At 43.1% G+C, this 16,113-nt stretch overlaps 1 protein-coding gene across 1 annotated transcript; it reads left to right on the forward strand.

Annotated features, from left to right (window-relative positions):
- The first annotated feature begins 376 nt into the window (after positions 1-376).
- On the forward strand, positions 377-15,749 carry akap10 (A kinase (PRKA) anchor protein 10). The gene is made up of 15 exons (XM_041952128.1): positions 377-582; positions 3,441-3,488; positions 4,021-4,206; positions 6,795-7,286; positions 8,289-8,387; positions 8,543-8,627; positions 8,798-8,921; positions 9,440-9,576; positions 11,673-11,817; positions 12,191-12,358; positions 12,584-12,693; positions 13,654-13,736; positions 14,174-14,226; positions 14,414-14,506; positions 14,600-15,749. The coding sequence occupies exons 1-15, from the start codon at positions 561-563 to the stop codon at positions 14,603-14,605; spliced, it is 1,851 nt and encodes a 616-aa protein (XP_041808062.1). The 5' UTR covers positions 377-560; the 3' UTR covers positions 14,606-15,749.
- Positions 15,750-16,113: the final 364 nt, after the last annotated feature.

The raw sequence follows: 16,113 nt of genomic DNA on the forward strand, positions 1-16,113 counted from the left end.
TATATGCATGGAAAGTGTTTTATTCGAAGGCTGGCTTTAGATTTTTTTTTCAACTTTATATATAGTCATTGTCAACGAAAGAGGCCAAGAAGATTATAACATCAATGTACTGTTTGGTTTCATTAAGTATATATTAATAATAAAGACTCTTTTGTCCTTTTGTTTTAGCTTTGTGATATATTGCCAACCTGATGATTAAATTAATCAAATCCATTTTTCAATGTTTAGATTAAATTGCAGAAACGACATTACCTCACGAGATCATTTTTGAGTGGTACATATAGAATCACTGCCATCTTCTGGCCGGAGCTGGTAACACATCATTTCCCACAATGCTGCTGCCGCACCAGCCCGGAAGTAAGACGTTTATTGACAATATGGCCGCGCAACTGGGTATGGATTTGGAGAAAATTGTAATTTGACAGCACTCACCGGGGCTGCGATATCATCCCATTTCCACCCCAGGAGTGTACGGAACAGATGCATTTGAATGAAGGGACCCGCGAATCCACGGGATGATGTCAGTGAGCTGAGGAAACGTCCAGAGTTTGAAACCCGTCATGTCGTTTTTCAAGAGGAAAGGTGAGGAAGCTCGCTCTGAGGGCTGCAACGTCAACGGTAGCTAGCAGCAGAGAGAGTCCGCCGAGGGGAGAGTGGTCCCCGATATCATGTAGCGAATGTGGTGCGGCTGCATACACACTGGCCAGAGACACCGTGGTACTTGTGGAAATCTTTCTTCCTGCTGCCGCTGCTCACTGCAGTGACATGGTTAGCTTAGCGGTGGCCTCTCTGTCCTCCCTGCCTTATCTAACCTACTGTAAGCCCGGGTCGCGATAAATCCCAGGCAGGGAGCTGTCAGCGGTATGCCCTTAGACACAACACTGTGATTATGTATGCGTAAAATACTGCTTCCTAATGTTAAAGACTCCCGTTGAGCACTATTATCTGTGATAGCCGCCACTTGACACAAGTGTCGACCTGTGCTATGTCAGCTAGCTAGCCTTATCATTTCCTAAAGCCTTAACCAGAAATATGATAAGGGCTAATAATAGCCCGTTGTATCCGAATCCGAGTTGTGAGACATCATAAAGAAAATGTGTGTAGTTAGTCTTAATTAAGAAACGTTTGACCGCGAAATGGTCAGCATCACTCTGCGTTAAGGGGAAGGATGTGATTGAATTAGATCTTTCAGCAGTGTTGGTCAGAAACCACAACAGGCCAGCAGGCATTACTTCCGGTTAAACCCCTATACTTTAGGCTACCAAGCAAAAGAATGGTCATTGAATGGGGTACATATTGTGTTGCAGAAATAGGACATTATTTATCAGCATAATATGTTTTACGTCCTTACCTTGATCTGTATTGAGCTGCTGCAACTCAAGAAGGCTGGTGGTGCAAAATACACAGTAGTGTGGTTAAACTGTGCTGCCCCAGTGTTACACTCATCGTTTATCAGATACACCAAGCTAAAACCAATGCAGTCTAATATCTCAGCTCAGTGATAACTCCCACCTTCATGAGGGTTGTAATCAGTTTTTGTCGAAACTGAGACACTGGTTCAACTTCATGGTCATTTTGAAGGCTGTAGTTGCATCCCACTGACAAGTTTGTCTTACGTTTTTGCCACCTCATTTACATCAATTAGGTTGGACTATATATCAGAGATACCACTCAGTATAACACAACAGAGTTTAACAGCATCGCAGGCTACAGCCTCCATAATGACCATAAGGTTAAATCAGCACCTCTCTAAACCGATATCAACAAATCTGAACATTCTAACCTTGATTAAATTAGGAGGGCTATTGTCTTAGACCACCAACACGTTGGAAACCAAGTGTATTTAAAGGAGAAGTGCTATATTTTCTTATTACACCATCTCAACTAGATGACAACAGCCTTCTCCCCGAGACAGGTTTCTTCCGACAAGTGTATCTCAGTGTCTTGGTAGAAAATCCACAAAAGGCATCGGACAGAATGGCGAGGCAGTGATTGTGAAAAGGATTTCAGCTGACATCTGCTTGTGTTTATTTGGGAAATCGGCACAGTAACTTCACCGTCTCAACTAGCAAACTGGTTGTTCATCTTCAAGAGTGAGATTTGTGGGTTTTCTCTCACATGCCACAGTGGTGAAAGCAGCTGACACAGCAGGTCTCTGAAATGAGGAAATATTAGAGCGAGTGCACTTCCAGTGCTCTGAAACAGGACGGCTGACAGGAAGCCAGTGTGTTCCTTGTGTAGGCATGGCTAAAATGTCCAGGCAAAGTTTTTACTGAAGACAAATTATCGCGCTAATGTGGAATTGTTGTGCTCTTAGATCATTTATAATACAAGTTCTCATCAGTTTTAGTCACTTGTCCTTAATTCCCTTCATATCAGCCCCCTTCAACATCATCACGGGCCTTTAAATGTTTGTTTAGAGCAAAGACATCTGGTGTTATTTGCACCATGTTTCAGTTCAGTACAGCGAAGCTTGTTGGAGCTCAGACTTTTCAAAAGTCACGACTCTTCTTCGCCGTGACAGACAGCCTATCAGTGCCAACTCCACTCTGACACGCGCATTCCCAAACAGCTCTGAAAGAACATCTTCTGCACCGCTCGCCTCGGCCTCTCGCTCCATTTTCTAATGTCGGTGCTTGAAATTGATACCTGGCCTGACTTCTTTTCGCAGCAACAGCCTAATGTGAAGATGTGAATGGTGAGTCACTCTGATGAGTGCTTGCCACCATGTCTTCAACTGTGCACTCATTCCACTGCAGGCTACATATTTCATTTTTTATTTGACAGGTAGCCACAGAGCTTAGGAGCGCTGTCAAATATTTGTAGTGTTAAATCCTTTTGCATTAGGCTGTGTGATTGGAACATATCCACTAAGTTATGATATTGTGTGGGGTTTTTTTTGTTGTTTTTTTTATTTTACAGACAATATGCAACTCTTGTAGGGTAAACTGTCAGTAATTTAACTCCCCTCGACTTCAGTAAAATCTGTCTTTACGCTGCTGGGAGCCACCAGAGCTGATAAACCAAGGTCACAAATCTTAGAAAGGACTCTTAATGCTGATGTCCAGTATAAAAGCCCTCTCAGTCCTGCTTACCATGTAATGTACAGGACTGAGGGGGCTTTCACATGTCAGAACACAGCTTCCTTATCCATCTCCTCATCTGTCAACACGGCAAGGAAGCAGGTCTGCAGTAAATTATTTGTTTGCATAGTGTAGCTATTCATAGTCGCTAATCAAGACATTTTCTCACTATGTCATTCTGTAACTAGATAGTGTGTTCCAGTCTTTCCGGTGACACCACACCGGCCCTTTACATCACCCCTCAATGCGTGATTTTATTTATTTATATTCTTCTGCTGGCTGGTCTCGCCTGTATTGTGAATGAAAATGCTGTCTGCTTCTCCAGTTACAAACCCGCTCTCATCTTTCTGCCCACAGCCAAAAGCAAAGAACCTGAGAGAGTGACTGATGCGAAAGTCAATAGAGGTGAGTTCATCATCACCTCTGTGAGATTATGAAAGTGTCCCACATGTTGAATTGAAAATGCTTTATATGCTTTACACAAAAACGCTACAGAAAAGGGTGTTTTAATGTTGGCTGTTGTGGTTATTTGTGATGCATTTGTTGACCCGTGGCCACTTTGAGATGTATTGTAGATGATAGCGTGCGCTCATGCTCTCAGAACTGAGATTAGCGTTTGTATGGAAGTGATTCAAATAGCTCTTTGCTTGATCTTACTATGTGTAATCATTGCTGGCTGTATTGTCAGAAGCACCAACATTTTCTCCTCGAGCTACTAAGTGAAACAGACTGCTCACAGTCAGACAAACAGTGAGGAGCCTGTCTTCTCAAACACCCTGAGGCCTCTGTACACTTACTGTGAGCTCTTTCAAAAGCCTCCTTTAAAAAGGCCTTTTTCTACAAGTCACACTGATGTCATGCACTCAGGACTTTGATATCATTGTTCTTTTCTTCTTCGTTTTTTTTCTTTTGCTTATTTTCTGTCATCCTCCCACAGCTCCAGCCAGCCCTCACTCTCCATCACTAGGACTGAGGAACCACCATGCAATCCAGGAAGCTGCCGGGCCCAGCCATGTTGCCATCAACGCCATCTCCGCCAACATGGACTCGTTTGCCCGCGGTCGCACCGCCATCCTCAAGAAGCAGCCGAGCCACATGGAGGCTGCACACTTTGGAGATCTTGGTACAGAGCCTGCGTTCATGTGTTTGTATATTGTTTTTAGTGATAGCGTATAGAGGCCCAAACCAGACATTTAAATAAAACCTTTAATTCATCTCAGATTTGGTTAAACTGAAATTAGGTTGTTGCGACAGCAAATGTGAACAATACTGAGCAGAGGATCAAAAGGAGTACGCCTTCAATTAAAAATTATTTATAGAAAAGCAGCAAATCTCAACATTTAAGAAGCTGTAGAAAGAGAATATTTGGCTTTTCTGCTTGTAAAGTGACTTAATTATCAAAATAGTTGCTGAATGTTGTTTGCCAATCGACTAATTGATAAATTAATTGATAGATTGTCATGTAAGATTTACTGAAACAATATTTCAAGAGGAAAGGAGAACAGTATGAATGCACAGCCTGAAAATATTTTCAGTACAGCATGTTTACAGAACAAGAATAAAAGCACAACATACTGATGTGGAAATTATCATATTAACAAACATAAGGGATTATAAATTTAGCTCCTGCTTAACCTCACTGGGATAGTTTGGTTTCTCACGGTAATGTGCAAAAGCTGCAGTATGCCTCAGTGTGACTCTTGCATCACTAAGTTGGTGTAAATAGCAGACTGTGTTACGCAAGTTGCAAACAATCCTACATTCACCTGTCAGGATAGCGCCGGCTTTACGGCTCCTCACATGGTGACATGGAGAAGAAGCAGCTCCTCCCTTTCATCAGAAGTACTCTAAAATTAACCTCTGAATGCAGTTTTTACGCCGGATGCCATATTTGAGGTGGTGAATATGTAGCGTGGCTGACATGCTGAGTGACGGCAGTGACAGGAACTGTGCGCGCATAGCGATTAGCTGGGGTGAGTCAGGCGGAGGTGGAGGAACCTGTGCCGCAGCCCAGACAACAACATCTGAACGAAACAGTGGCGGTGACTTCTGGGCTGTGGTTTCAACAGGAGGAAGAAAAAATGAAGGAAGTGAGGGAGGAGGATTGAAAGAGGCGAGGTGGGTTAGTTTCAGTGACGGCTCGGAGGCAGCCATGGCAGGTCAACCCAGAGCTGAGACTGGAAGCCATAAAGGAGCTAGTCAGAGTTAAGAGAGGAGGCCAGTGGAGGAGGTGACTGGCAGAGAGAGCCATAATGTTGAACATGATCATATGATTTTCCTGCTCTGTTTTCACAGCCGGTCAAAGGGTATAGAGCCAATGTAGCGCATGTTACGGGATGTTGTAAAAGACTTTGGCTCTGAAAAGATATGCAAATGAAGCTTGTTGATGATGTGGTGCAGACGCAGATGCTGCACTGGTTTAACAGCTGTCAGCATTAAGGTGGCCTTGACGGAGTGATCCCGAAGAATCTGAAGAATCTTGATTGAGAAGCACTGTTTTGTTTTCAAACACAACTCCAGGAAGCTTCTGCCCATGCTTCAGTCTACCCACAGCAACGATTACAGATCATAATTCAGAAGCTCTCTTTATTGCTTTGTTTTCTGGGAGTGTATTTGTGCTTGTTGTCCCCAGGATGGCGGGTGCTATTCAAACAGACTCTCTCTGTTTGAGACATCTTGCAGTCAGATAATACGCCGTCCCTTCAGGCATCAGATTTATTTCAGTGTTGGGACATAGCGGGAGTTTCGAGGCTGTCAAAGGTTGCTACGGGTACCAAAGTCATTGCCGACCACTTCGTGCACGCATGAATGGCTGCATGGACAGCACACATGGATGCTGCTGAAGTGTGATTCCGAAAAGTTTGTCTGGGTGAAATCATCTGTGAAATTTACATAGTCTAAGGGCATCTTTAGACTGACAAAGAGCTGGAAGTCCACAAGACTTCAAAACATACAACCAGGAATTTAAATTCAGCTCAAGTCAGCCTTCAGCCAGCAACAAATTTTCTGGTGAAATGTGAGTGCTGATCACAGAAAATCCACTTTTTATCTTTCACCTCATGTTGCAGCTCCCATCAACACACTGCTCATTTTATCTTCCTTCTAGTTTGAAAGTTGAAAGCTGTAAATAATAGAAACTAAGCTCAGTCTGTTATTAAAGTCGAATACTTTGGTGTGCTTAAAGGCAGTGTAAATGTTATTTTCATATGAATGCAGGGACTTCCTCTAAAGCTTGCGTAGTGTCTGCAGTAATGTTAGACCTGCTATTATGGACACTTTAATTACACCACATGCACAAGTAAACAACTGCCTCAGCCTTGCAAACATGAATTCCCACTAATTGAACCACAAGAACTGAAAAATGCCCAAAATGTCTTAAAATCTATTATTGCAGTTTTTTCCTCATTGTGTGATGACAGCTGTCTTTTTACAATTTAGGAATTCTTTAAAATTTAGATAAATTATATTCAGTTTTACATGCAGGGTTAATATGATGTTCAAAATAGTTTACATTGCATTACCTTCCAATGTAGAATTGGACATAATGTTTAAGAAGTATTTTGTTATTTACTCTAGCTGCCTTCTTTACACATTTCAGAATTTTCCAGTTGATAGAAATACACTGTTGACACTGTCTGAAATGTGTCTTTGTCGTTATAGTTACCTCTGCTCGGTTGATTGCTGAATTGCACGTGCATTTGTATGTTCCAGGTCATTCTAGTGTGAACTATCAGCCCCAAGAGACCCGCTCTCGGCTGTCCAAGACGGTAGACCACGTTCTTCGGGACCACGTCGCGATACCCCACTATATGCATTTCATGGAACTACGGGGCGCTGACCACCTGGTTCGGTTCTGGCTGGAGGCTGAGAGTTTCCGCTCAACCAGCTGGTCGCGGGTCAGAGCGCACAGCCTAAACTCTGTCAAACACAGCTCGTTGGCCGAGCCCGTCCCCGCCTCCTCAGGCGGCTCAGAGCTCCAGGAGCTTGTCCAATACACTCCGAATGCCCTCGCCCAGGACAGTAGCAGTCAAGGCCCTACAGTGCCGTCAGAGCGGCGGGACTCCTCCAGCGCAGAAGCAGGCCTGAGACCCGGCACCCCTCGAGCAGAAACACCAAGCAGGCAGGCGCCCTCCAGGACGGGGACGCCCTACAAGGTGCAGCCAAACAGCAGCCTGCGAGACCTCTCTGACAAACTCATGAAAGGTGAGTCACTTAAACAACCTTTCCTCTTTATATGTCTCGTGTTAATCTATTACATACTCAGTGGGTAACTGCTCCTGAGTGAATTTAGCAGAAAGTCGACCTTTTTTGGTCGACACATCACCCCTATTAAAATACTGGAAAATGTTGTTTTCGTTCTTGAAAGCCTAAAGAGCTTTATGGGGAGGTATTAAGAGCATTTCCATCCACTGTTTATATGCTGATATTTTAAGTTTCCATGTGAGAAATTCTAAAAATTATATTGCAAGAAGGTTTTAACACTCTGTAGAGGTGACAATTTTGTTCTATTGATAAAAATAAAGCGCCACAGAATGTGATGGAAACAGCCTCAGTGAACAAATCATGTCGTACATGAAGCATGTCTTCTAAAAACGGCACTGAAGCTTCCTTAGGAGACGGAAAATAGCTGCAAACAAAACCATCAGATCTGTGTGTAGCTATGAGGAGACTGTAACCTTCCTCAAATGAATACATGAAACAGTTCTAAATGCTAGATCTCCATCATGCTCCCACATGGTTCCACTGTTAGAGGTTTGACTGGCACTCTTTTGATTAGGTAATCCTGTTCACCCTCCTCTGCAGAGATTAGCAGAGAGGAGAGTTAGTGCCACCAACAGTTTATTTTGATGTACCCAGCTTGGAATATTTAGAAACTAGATTGAATTAGCACTTTCTTTGGCTGATTTTCTGTAAATTAGTTTAAAATTGTGGATTTTGTCCCCCTTTCATCAAATGAAACTTGCTTAAGAGGGGGTCTCTTTGCGGCCAGTATAGGCAGGAGGTACAGTTACAGGAGGTACAGTTATAGTGACCAATAATGCTTGCAATGTACCATATGGGCATGTCTTAAGACATACGGTACATTGAAAGCACCATATGGTACATGTCCTTTCAGTGACATACACTGAGGAAAAAACGTCAGTCCTGTGTGTCCAGTAGCATCACTGGATGATCAGCTATTAGTGTGTGTGTGTGTGTTTTCAGGTATAGAGAAAGATGCAGTTACCATCTTCACCAAGTACATCTCTCCAGACGCTGTGAGGCCCATCCCCATCACAGAACAGATCAGAAACGACATAGTTGGTAAGATGCAGCCGTTACCAAAAGGAATTCACTGTATTTTTTAAAATTGTGCACCATATTTTACGTGCTCTGGTTTCAATCACAAAAACTGGAAGTTTAACATGTTAAATTGATATCCTCCAGTGCAACAATGCTCCTGTCTTTCCTCTGTGCAGCTAAGATATGTGGCGAGGATGGCATGGTGGACCCAAACTGCTTTGTCATTGCACAGTCGGTAGTCTTCACCATCTTGGAGCAACAGTGAGTTCCTCTCTATTCATTTTCCAGGGGAGTTAATACACAGCGAGGTTTCCCCACCGCCATGTTTTGACAGAAAAGATTAAAGTGCAACTAGCCTCCTTTGTCATTTCACCACCTCGACATCCGCTGCAGCGGCTGCATTCATCTCCGACTTGCTCTTTCGTTTCCAGGCACTTTAGTGAATTCCTGCGGAGCCATCATTTCTGTAAATACCAGATTGAAGTGTTGACTAGTGGCTCTGTGTTCCTGGCTGACATCTTGTTCTGTGAGTCAGCTCTCTTCTACTTCTCTGAGGTGAGTGGGCCCAGCGCTTCCCAAAACATGACTTATTAGAGGCGTCTCATTACAAACACATTTTTACACTGATTCTACTAAACCTGTTTTTTTGTTCCCGTCGCCCACAAACTGCCTCTTCTTGACTCCTCATTATATACTTGTTCTCTCTTGCTGCTGCCGCAGAACAGGTTCTGTTTGTTTATTTGTTTATTCTAGAGGGGAATTCTGTTGTCGGAGTAGCAAGAAACTGAGGACACAGTAAACATAACACAAGTCAAAAAGTCCCTATAGATGCTCCCATTACAGTCTCCCCATCTGCTGCTGATGATGATGATGATGCAAAAGTGACAGTTCACACCAGAACTCCACACACTCAGAAGGGCAAAGGTTGTCAGAGTGATCATTTAGCAGGACATCACATTTTCTGTGTCAGCACGGAAACAGGCCAGACAGTAAATTTTGCAACGAGGATATTGCAAAAATCCACAGTGACTTTCAGTGGAGTTGTCCTGCGCTCTGTGTCTCTCTCTCTGCAGTACATGGAAAAGGAGGAGGCGATGAATGTACTGCAGTTCTGGCTGGCGGCGGACAACTTCCAGAACCAGCTAGCAGCTAAAAAGGGCCAGTATGACGGCCAGGAGGCTCAGAATGATGCCATGATCCTCTATGACAAGTAGGTGTCTGCTCGGCCTCGTTGCAATCCTCTCGTGCTCCAAGACACCCACTTATTTCTGTTAAAAGGATGGATTTGACTTGATGCTTGGAAATCACCACATATTAAAGGATAACTTTCGTTTTTAACAACCTGGACTTTATTTGTAGCATTAAATACGACCATTTAGACACCCAGACAACTTTGGTGGCATTTGGAGTCGTTTTGAAGAAATTAGCCCCAGAGGAGCGGCGCGTATATCCGTATCATGCGAGTACTCGGGGCACCCATGCGCAGCCTCTATAAACGCATAATCTGCGGCGAAACTCGTTCATATTCCAATATTTTGTTATGATATGCTGGCGCTATTCCCCTCTGAGCCTGTGGTGGCATGTTATCAACATCCGACGTCTCAAGGCACTTAATTTCAGTTTTTCATTTCAATTTAATCCATTTCAGTCATCTTAAACAAATGGCTGGTTCCTCTAGGATGTCGCCATGGACAAAAGAGTTAACAATAAAGTGACAAGTAATGCAGAGCAATAGATATTTTTATAGATCAGTCGACTTTTCATTTCCACACTCACAACAGCGCCTCCAACAAAAGGAGGGACAGACAGTCTGACACTAAATACATGAAGACGATTACAGCTGCATTTTAATTGCACAAAGATTATTTTATTCCCAACAGGGTGCCTGACTGTGTGGATGCTTTTACACTTTCATTCCGTCACTGCAGCTCAGAAAAGCACGATGCGACTTTGTGACGATAATTAGAAATAAAAACTATACCCACTGTTTTCTTTTATGAGGAAAATAATCCACACGCTGTTAATTAGTCCCCATGATTACAAATGCGACGTTTCGATCAGATAGACCTTATCAGGCGTTCGCTGCTTTTCTTCTCCTCTCTGCTTCAGCAGCAGAAACGCTCTGAGAACTTTATTATGTGCTTCACACATTTATAATAGTTTGCTCATCATCAGACAAAAAATACTGGCTTGATTCACAACACATTCCCAAACTAATCTGTAGCCTTACTTTGAGTATTTGTACATAATTTCTAGTGTTTCTACAGATTCTTATTACACACATGAATGCTCTCGTGGCTGAATAGGAAAACCCGGAGTTAACAGAGCCAGATGATCGGCTTCATGATGCCAGTTATCCAGGATCACTGATACTGAACGCAGTGAAGCAGGTAGCCAGCAGAGAGCCAGATGCAGGTCTTGCTCCATGGTACAGAACCCGGCTGTGATAATGCCTCGTGAAGATCAGAGAGCAGGTCTTCTGCTTCATCAGGGATAGTGAGGACAGGTGTACATCATTAGGTTGTCTTCAGTAATGACTGACTGGGGGCCGCCAGCGTTCTGTAGTGAATGACGTTCTGTGCACTCAAAGCTGTGCATGTGTGTCACTGTGATCACAGTTATGTTTAGATCATATACATTATTTTCATTGATATTTTTGGGAAGTAATGAGTTGACATACTTTGTACTTATGCAAGAAAAGGGTCTTTTAATGACATATGTAATGGGTTACATCTTAAAGGCATATTTACTGTATGCAGTTTATTCTTCCAGTATTTTACAAATCGATCATATCATAATCTTCCAGTGAAGGTCAGTTTCTCCATGCAGTTTCTTTCATTGACAGTTGTAGTGCAGCTGTCTTTTTTTTCAGAGGATTTATCTGCAGCCACTGAGAAACCCTCTTAAACGTGTTTGTCATTGTGCGTTCTTTGTAAGCTTTGTGTTAGTGTGGATCACTCTATGGTAACCTGAGCAGATGGAAGGCTCCGGTTAGGTGAGGCTGAGAAGGCTGAGACTAGCGGGCTGCTCGCTGTGAGAATGCACTGTTTTTCGTTTTTATTGTATTTTTGTTAATAAATTATACTATTTTCACACATAATCCTGCCTACCTGCTTCATGCTGTTTTCCAATACCAACCAACATCCTCTGCACTTTCTATGTGGTGATGGTACAGCCTCGTGTAAAGATACAGTTTCTTCAATAACATTCTTGAAGTTTCCTGTATTGCATTCGGGCTTTGATAAAAGCCTTCGTGTAGGTGCCCTCATCTGAACTCTGTTGTTTATTGCTCTGTTCCCTCTCCAGGTATTTCTCACTCCAGGCCACCAACCCTCTGGGCTTTGGCGACTCTGTGCGGATGGAGATAGAGTCGAATATCTGCCGTGAGGGAGGGCCGCTCCCCGACTGTTTCACCACTCCACTCAGACAGGCCTGGACGACCATGGAGAAGGTCAGATTCTCCAACAGCAGCATTAAGGGCTCATCCTTTTCATTATGCATCTTATGTTCTTTTACTATGTGAGGAAATACTTGTGTTATTATATTATGAAATATATTATATATTATTTTATTTTGAAATAATCTGCTTGAGCCGTTTTCTTGAAATGAATAAGATCCTCCTAAAGGTTTTGTGTTGCAAGTCACTGACGTTTTGTCCTATTACACCACTGACAAATGCACCTGCCTTACGTTAATGAAATGAAAGCTGAACACTGTTGTTAGCACACAAAGGTCAGTAACAAACCTTTGTACCTTGTGCCCAGAAATATATCAGTGAGCTCATTATTCTCTAACAGAGTTCACCATGTCTTCCATTTGTGCAGGTCTACATGCCAGGCTTCCTGTCTAGCAACCTTTACTACAAATACCTGAGTGACCTCATCAACTCAGTGCGGGCAGACGAGTTTGTGAATGTCAGCACTCCAGGTCATGGCGGGCCCGCGGACAACGACCGTACAGGTTCAAATGCCAGCGAGGGCTCTCAGACTCAGGTGACCCCACCTTTAACTCGCACCCTCAGCCCCTGTGGGGATGTTGCTCCGTCTGCTGACATTTAGGCCTGCTCTGCCTCATTACATGAATAACGACGAGATTTCTGTTCATGCCAAAGGGTTGTTATCATTCCTGTCATTCGGTTGTCATCATAGAGAAAAGGAAAGAACACAATGTTACCTGTAACTCCGCCAAACATTTAATTCATGGTATCTTCACTACAGCAAGGTGCCAGAAAGGCAGCGATCAAGATCCTGAAAAACTTTGACGAGGCGATCACGGTGGACGTTGCCAACTTGGACCCAGAGTCTTTGTACCAGCGGCCATATGCTGGGTGAGCTTTGTGTGTCTACTGTTCCTGTGCTGTCAAATGGGTAAAGGGAGAGAAAGTGATTAAATAGAGTTCATGGAAATCCCCCAGTGTGGCTATATTCACACATACACTGCAACCCTGAACTTCCACTGACATTATCCAGATGAGCTGCATGTGTGAATGCAAATGTCTGAGTTGGACTGGACCTTAACCAGACTACTACAGTCTGTGTAATGTCTGAATGAGCCTGTGTGTGAATAGGGCAGGTGATATTAGTGGTGTTGCACCGAGCGTAGCTGCTTCGTGCTCTTTTCTGTTTACCTGTATAGCTTTCCGCTCTGACACTGATATCACGGATACATCCAAATACACGTAGTATTGATGTCAACACCAAAACAGTCATCATTACAGATGAGTGCCCGTCCTCTGCCTCCTGCACAGAGTATTTCCAGTAGCAGCATCTGACACAGACAATCTCCTGCTGTATGCATGTAGTGAAATGATTGGAAACCAGCAGCTGCCTGGAAAATCAGACATCAGTCTGAAACTACAGGTGTGCTTTTAAAAATGTAAAGAGTACACAGAATGTGATTTTTAAACTACCAAATATGCTTTAAACTGGCTAAAGCTGTTTTTGAAATCATCTCTTTAAAATGTGCTTTTCAAATATATTGTGTTGTCTCATCTATTTTCGATTATTTCCCTTGTTACCTGTTACTTTTACGTTTCTCTCCTTTTGTGTTCCTTTGATTGCCCCCACTGTCGTTTGGGTTGAAATGCTCGTATCTGCATTTTATTGACTCCCTCGTAAAGTGTTTTATCAGCGTGCTTTGTAAAAATCCTGTACAAATACAATTCAAGGGAGTGTTATTGAAAGACAAAGCCTGTGTAGTAGTCTGTGTAGTGTGTGCCCGAGGCTCAGTTTTGTCCCATTTGCTCTCTCTGCCGCCTTCATGCGTCTCCTCTCCTCTGTCCACGCAGAAAGATGACGTTTGGGAAGGTGAATGAGTTGGGCCAGTTTATCAGGGAGGCAGAGCCAGAGCCGGACGTGAAGAAATCCAAAGGCATGATCTATTTTCCCTCTCCCTTCTACCTGTTAGGCTCCCTCTGTCTCATTATGCTCTCTGAGTCTTTGCCCTCACTCTGTCATATTTGATCTCAATCCTCTTTGCAGTGACAAACATCTGCTCTGTGCCCATGAATATAAACCCTGTTCTCCTCACAGCTCAAAGCCTTTTGAAATATTTAACAACATCTCCCTTGAAGAAAAACAGCCTCCACTCCTCTTTAGATCTAACAACATCCAGAATCTTTATTCATCATGTCTACGGATGCTTTCTCTTGGACTAGAATATATAAGACTGTGTCGGGATTAACTCACCTTGAGAAAGTGAGATTAGCCTGCAGTTTGTAGCACCTTCTGTGTTCAGATCCCTTTATGACTTGTGCTCGCTGATGCAGTCCCTTTGACTCACTCAGCCTCCCCTCTGCTCTCATTTAGGTTCCATGTTTTCTCAAGCCATGAAGAAATGGGTCCAAGGCAACTCGGATGAGGTGAGGCCACAAGATGTTTACAATATTCAGAAATGATTCAGTGGTCTGAGGCGCATGGCAAGGCTCTCCACTGCATGTATTCAAGTTCACTTTGTGACACCAGCCCATGACATGATTTATGACAGAATGTCATCAAAAGTCTGCGGTGAAATGAATTGTCGTTTGTGCTGTGACTCCCACCATCAAGGCTCAGGAGGAGATGGCATGGCAGATTGCCAAGATGATTGTCAATGACGTCGTCCACCAGTCCAACCACGACAGCCCCGGCAAGGCCACCAAGGTACAAAACCTCAGTCGGTAGTCTGTTCCCTGTGCAGTGATGTGTGAAATGATTACAGCTCTTCTCTGAGTGTTTTCTTTTGTCTGCTTGCAGTTATGACCCCACTGAGGAACGAAAGGACTGTCGCCCCCTGCAGACGCTGGCCAAGCCAGTGACAAACTGTACACAGGGTTCACCTTACAATGAACTGAATTACTCTGAGAACGAACAAGGCTTTTATCATCTCCCCAATCTCCATGTGTCTGTACGTATTTGTGTAGCTGTGAGCTTGGGTGAGTGATTGTTCACGCATGGGCTAATGGAAAAAAGTTGAAGTACACCATGGTTCCAGTCTTTCCAACTCCATAACACTATAAAGGTACACGTGTAGCTGGCCAAGCGCTTGCATCGGACTGGAGCGAGTCACTCCTGATGAGGGAAACGTTCAGCGTGATGCTAGGCCCGCAATCACCGCATTGCTGTAGCCATACTGTCAGGAAAGCGTCCTGTCTTGGACCTGCGGAGGATGTGACAAAAGACTGAATTACCCTCACTCCCTCTTGATGCAGCTCCCCACACCTTTTATAACCATTCCTTGTTTTTAGATGAAATTCTCTCTTAAGGGTCAAGCATTTAAGGCTTGAAAATCGCTTCCCTCAGCCTGCCTGGAGTAGTTTGTCTGCTGTTCACTGATGTGAGCTGTCTTACTTTGGCCGTTTTACGTACTGTAGAGCATCTGGAAATGTGACCATGAATCAGACGGAGAGCTGAATTTTTGTTCTTGGACTGGCTGACCTCCTGTATGAACCTCCTGGCATCTTTACAGAGCATAGAAGAAGAAATACTCCCCTAATGAACTTAAGTGCTCCAGTTGTGTTGGAAAACTCGAAACTCCATTTCCTAAATGTTATATATATATATATATACACACACACACACAGTATATATATGTAGATTTCTGGTTTACCCCATATATTAATGTTAGTCCTTTTTTTATGGTGATCGCTGTTTTTTTTTTTTTTTTTTTTTTTTTAAATGCATCGCTGAAACGAATGTCAGTGATGACCAGACTTTACAACTGGAAGGTGTGCTTCAGTGAATTAAACCTTTTTTTTAATTTGTTTTGAGCCTTACCAAGACGTGGAAAAGAACCAGAAAAGACTCTTGGTACTATGTACCACTACAGTTTTCTGACATGTATGTGTACTTAATCTATAATATATTTAAATTGTGTTTGATTTAAATACATATATTATGAAAAGTTTTTGTCTGTCATCCTTTTTTTTTTCTTTGACACACTTCAGCTGACGTGTTTGTGTAAAATTGCAGTATCACCTGTGGTGGCTCACTGCAGGCTGTGGTTATTTTGATACAGAAAAATGTTTCATGTTTACAGGCAGAATTATTATTTTCCAAACGCGAATAAAGTTAAAATGTGGGAAAAGTGACAAGCCTAGTGCGAACAGGGTGGACTATTATCACCTCCGACCAGGTGGGGGCAATGTTGGCTGTGTTGCTATGATGGGGTAAAGCACAAAATATGATGACACAGTATATTATTTCTGACACTGGAATAAGTATGTCTACAAGACCAGAAAAATCCATAAATTGTAAAGAACAGTTCAACC

Source organism: Chelmon rostratus, chromosome 14 (genome assembly GCF_017976325.1).
Source record: "Chelmon rostratus isolate fCheRos1 chromosome 14, fCheRos1.pri, whole genome shotgun sequence".
In the NCBI taxonomy this organism is placed as follows: domain Eukaryota; kingdom Metazoa; phylum Chordata; class Actinopteri; order Chaetodontiformes; family Chaetodontidae; genus Chelmon; species Chelmon rostratus.

Bases quoted from the DNA above. Each gene is read 5' to 3' on its own strand.
- akap10 (XM_041952128.1), top strand. From the start codon at position 561: ATGTCGTTTTTCAAGAGGAAAG. The intron at 583-3,440 runs GTGAGGAAGCTC...TTCTGCCCACAG, and splicing joins GTCGTTTTTCAAGAGGAAAG to CCAAAAGCAAAGAACCTGAG. The intron at 11,818-12,190 runs GTCAGATTCTCC...CCATTTGTGCAG, and splicing joins CCTGGACGACCATGGAGAAG to GTCTACATGCCAGGCTTCCT.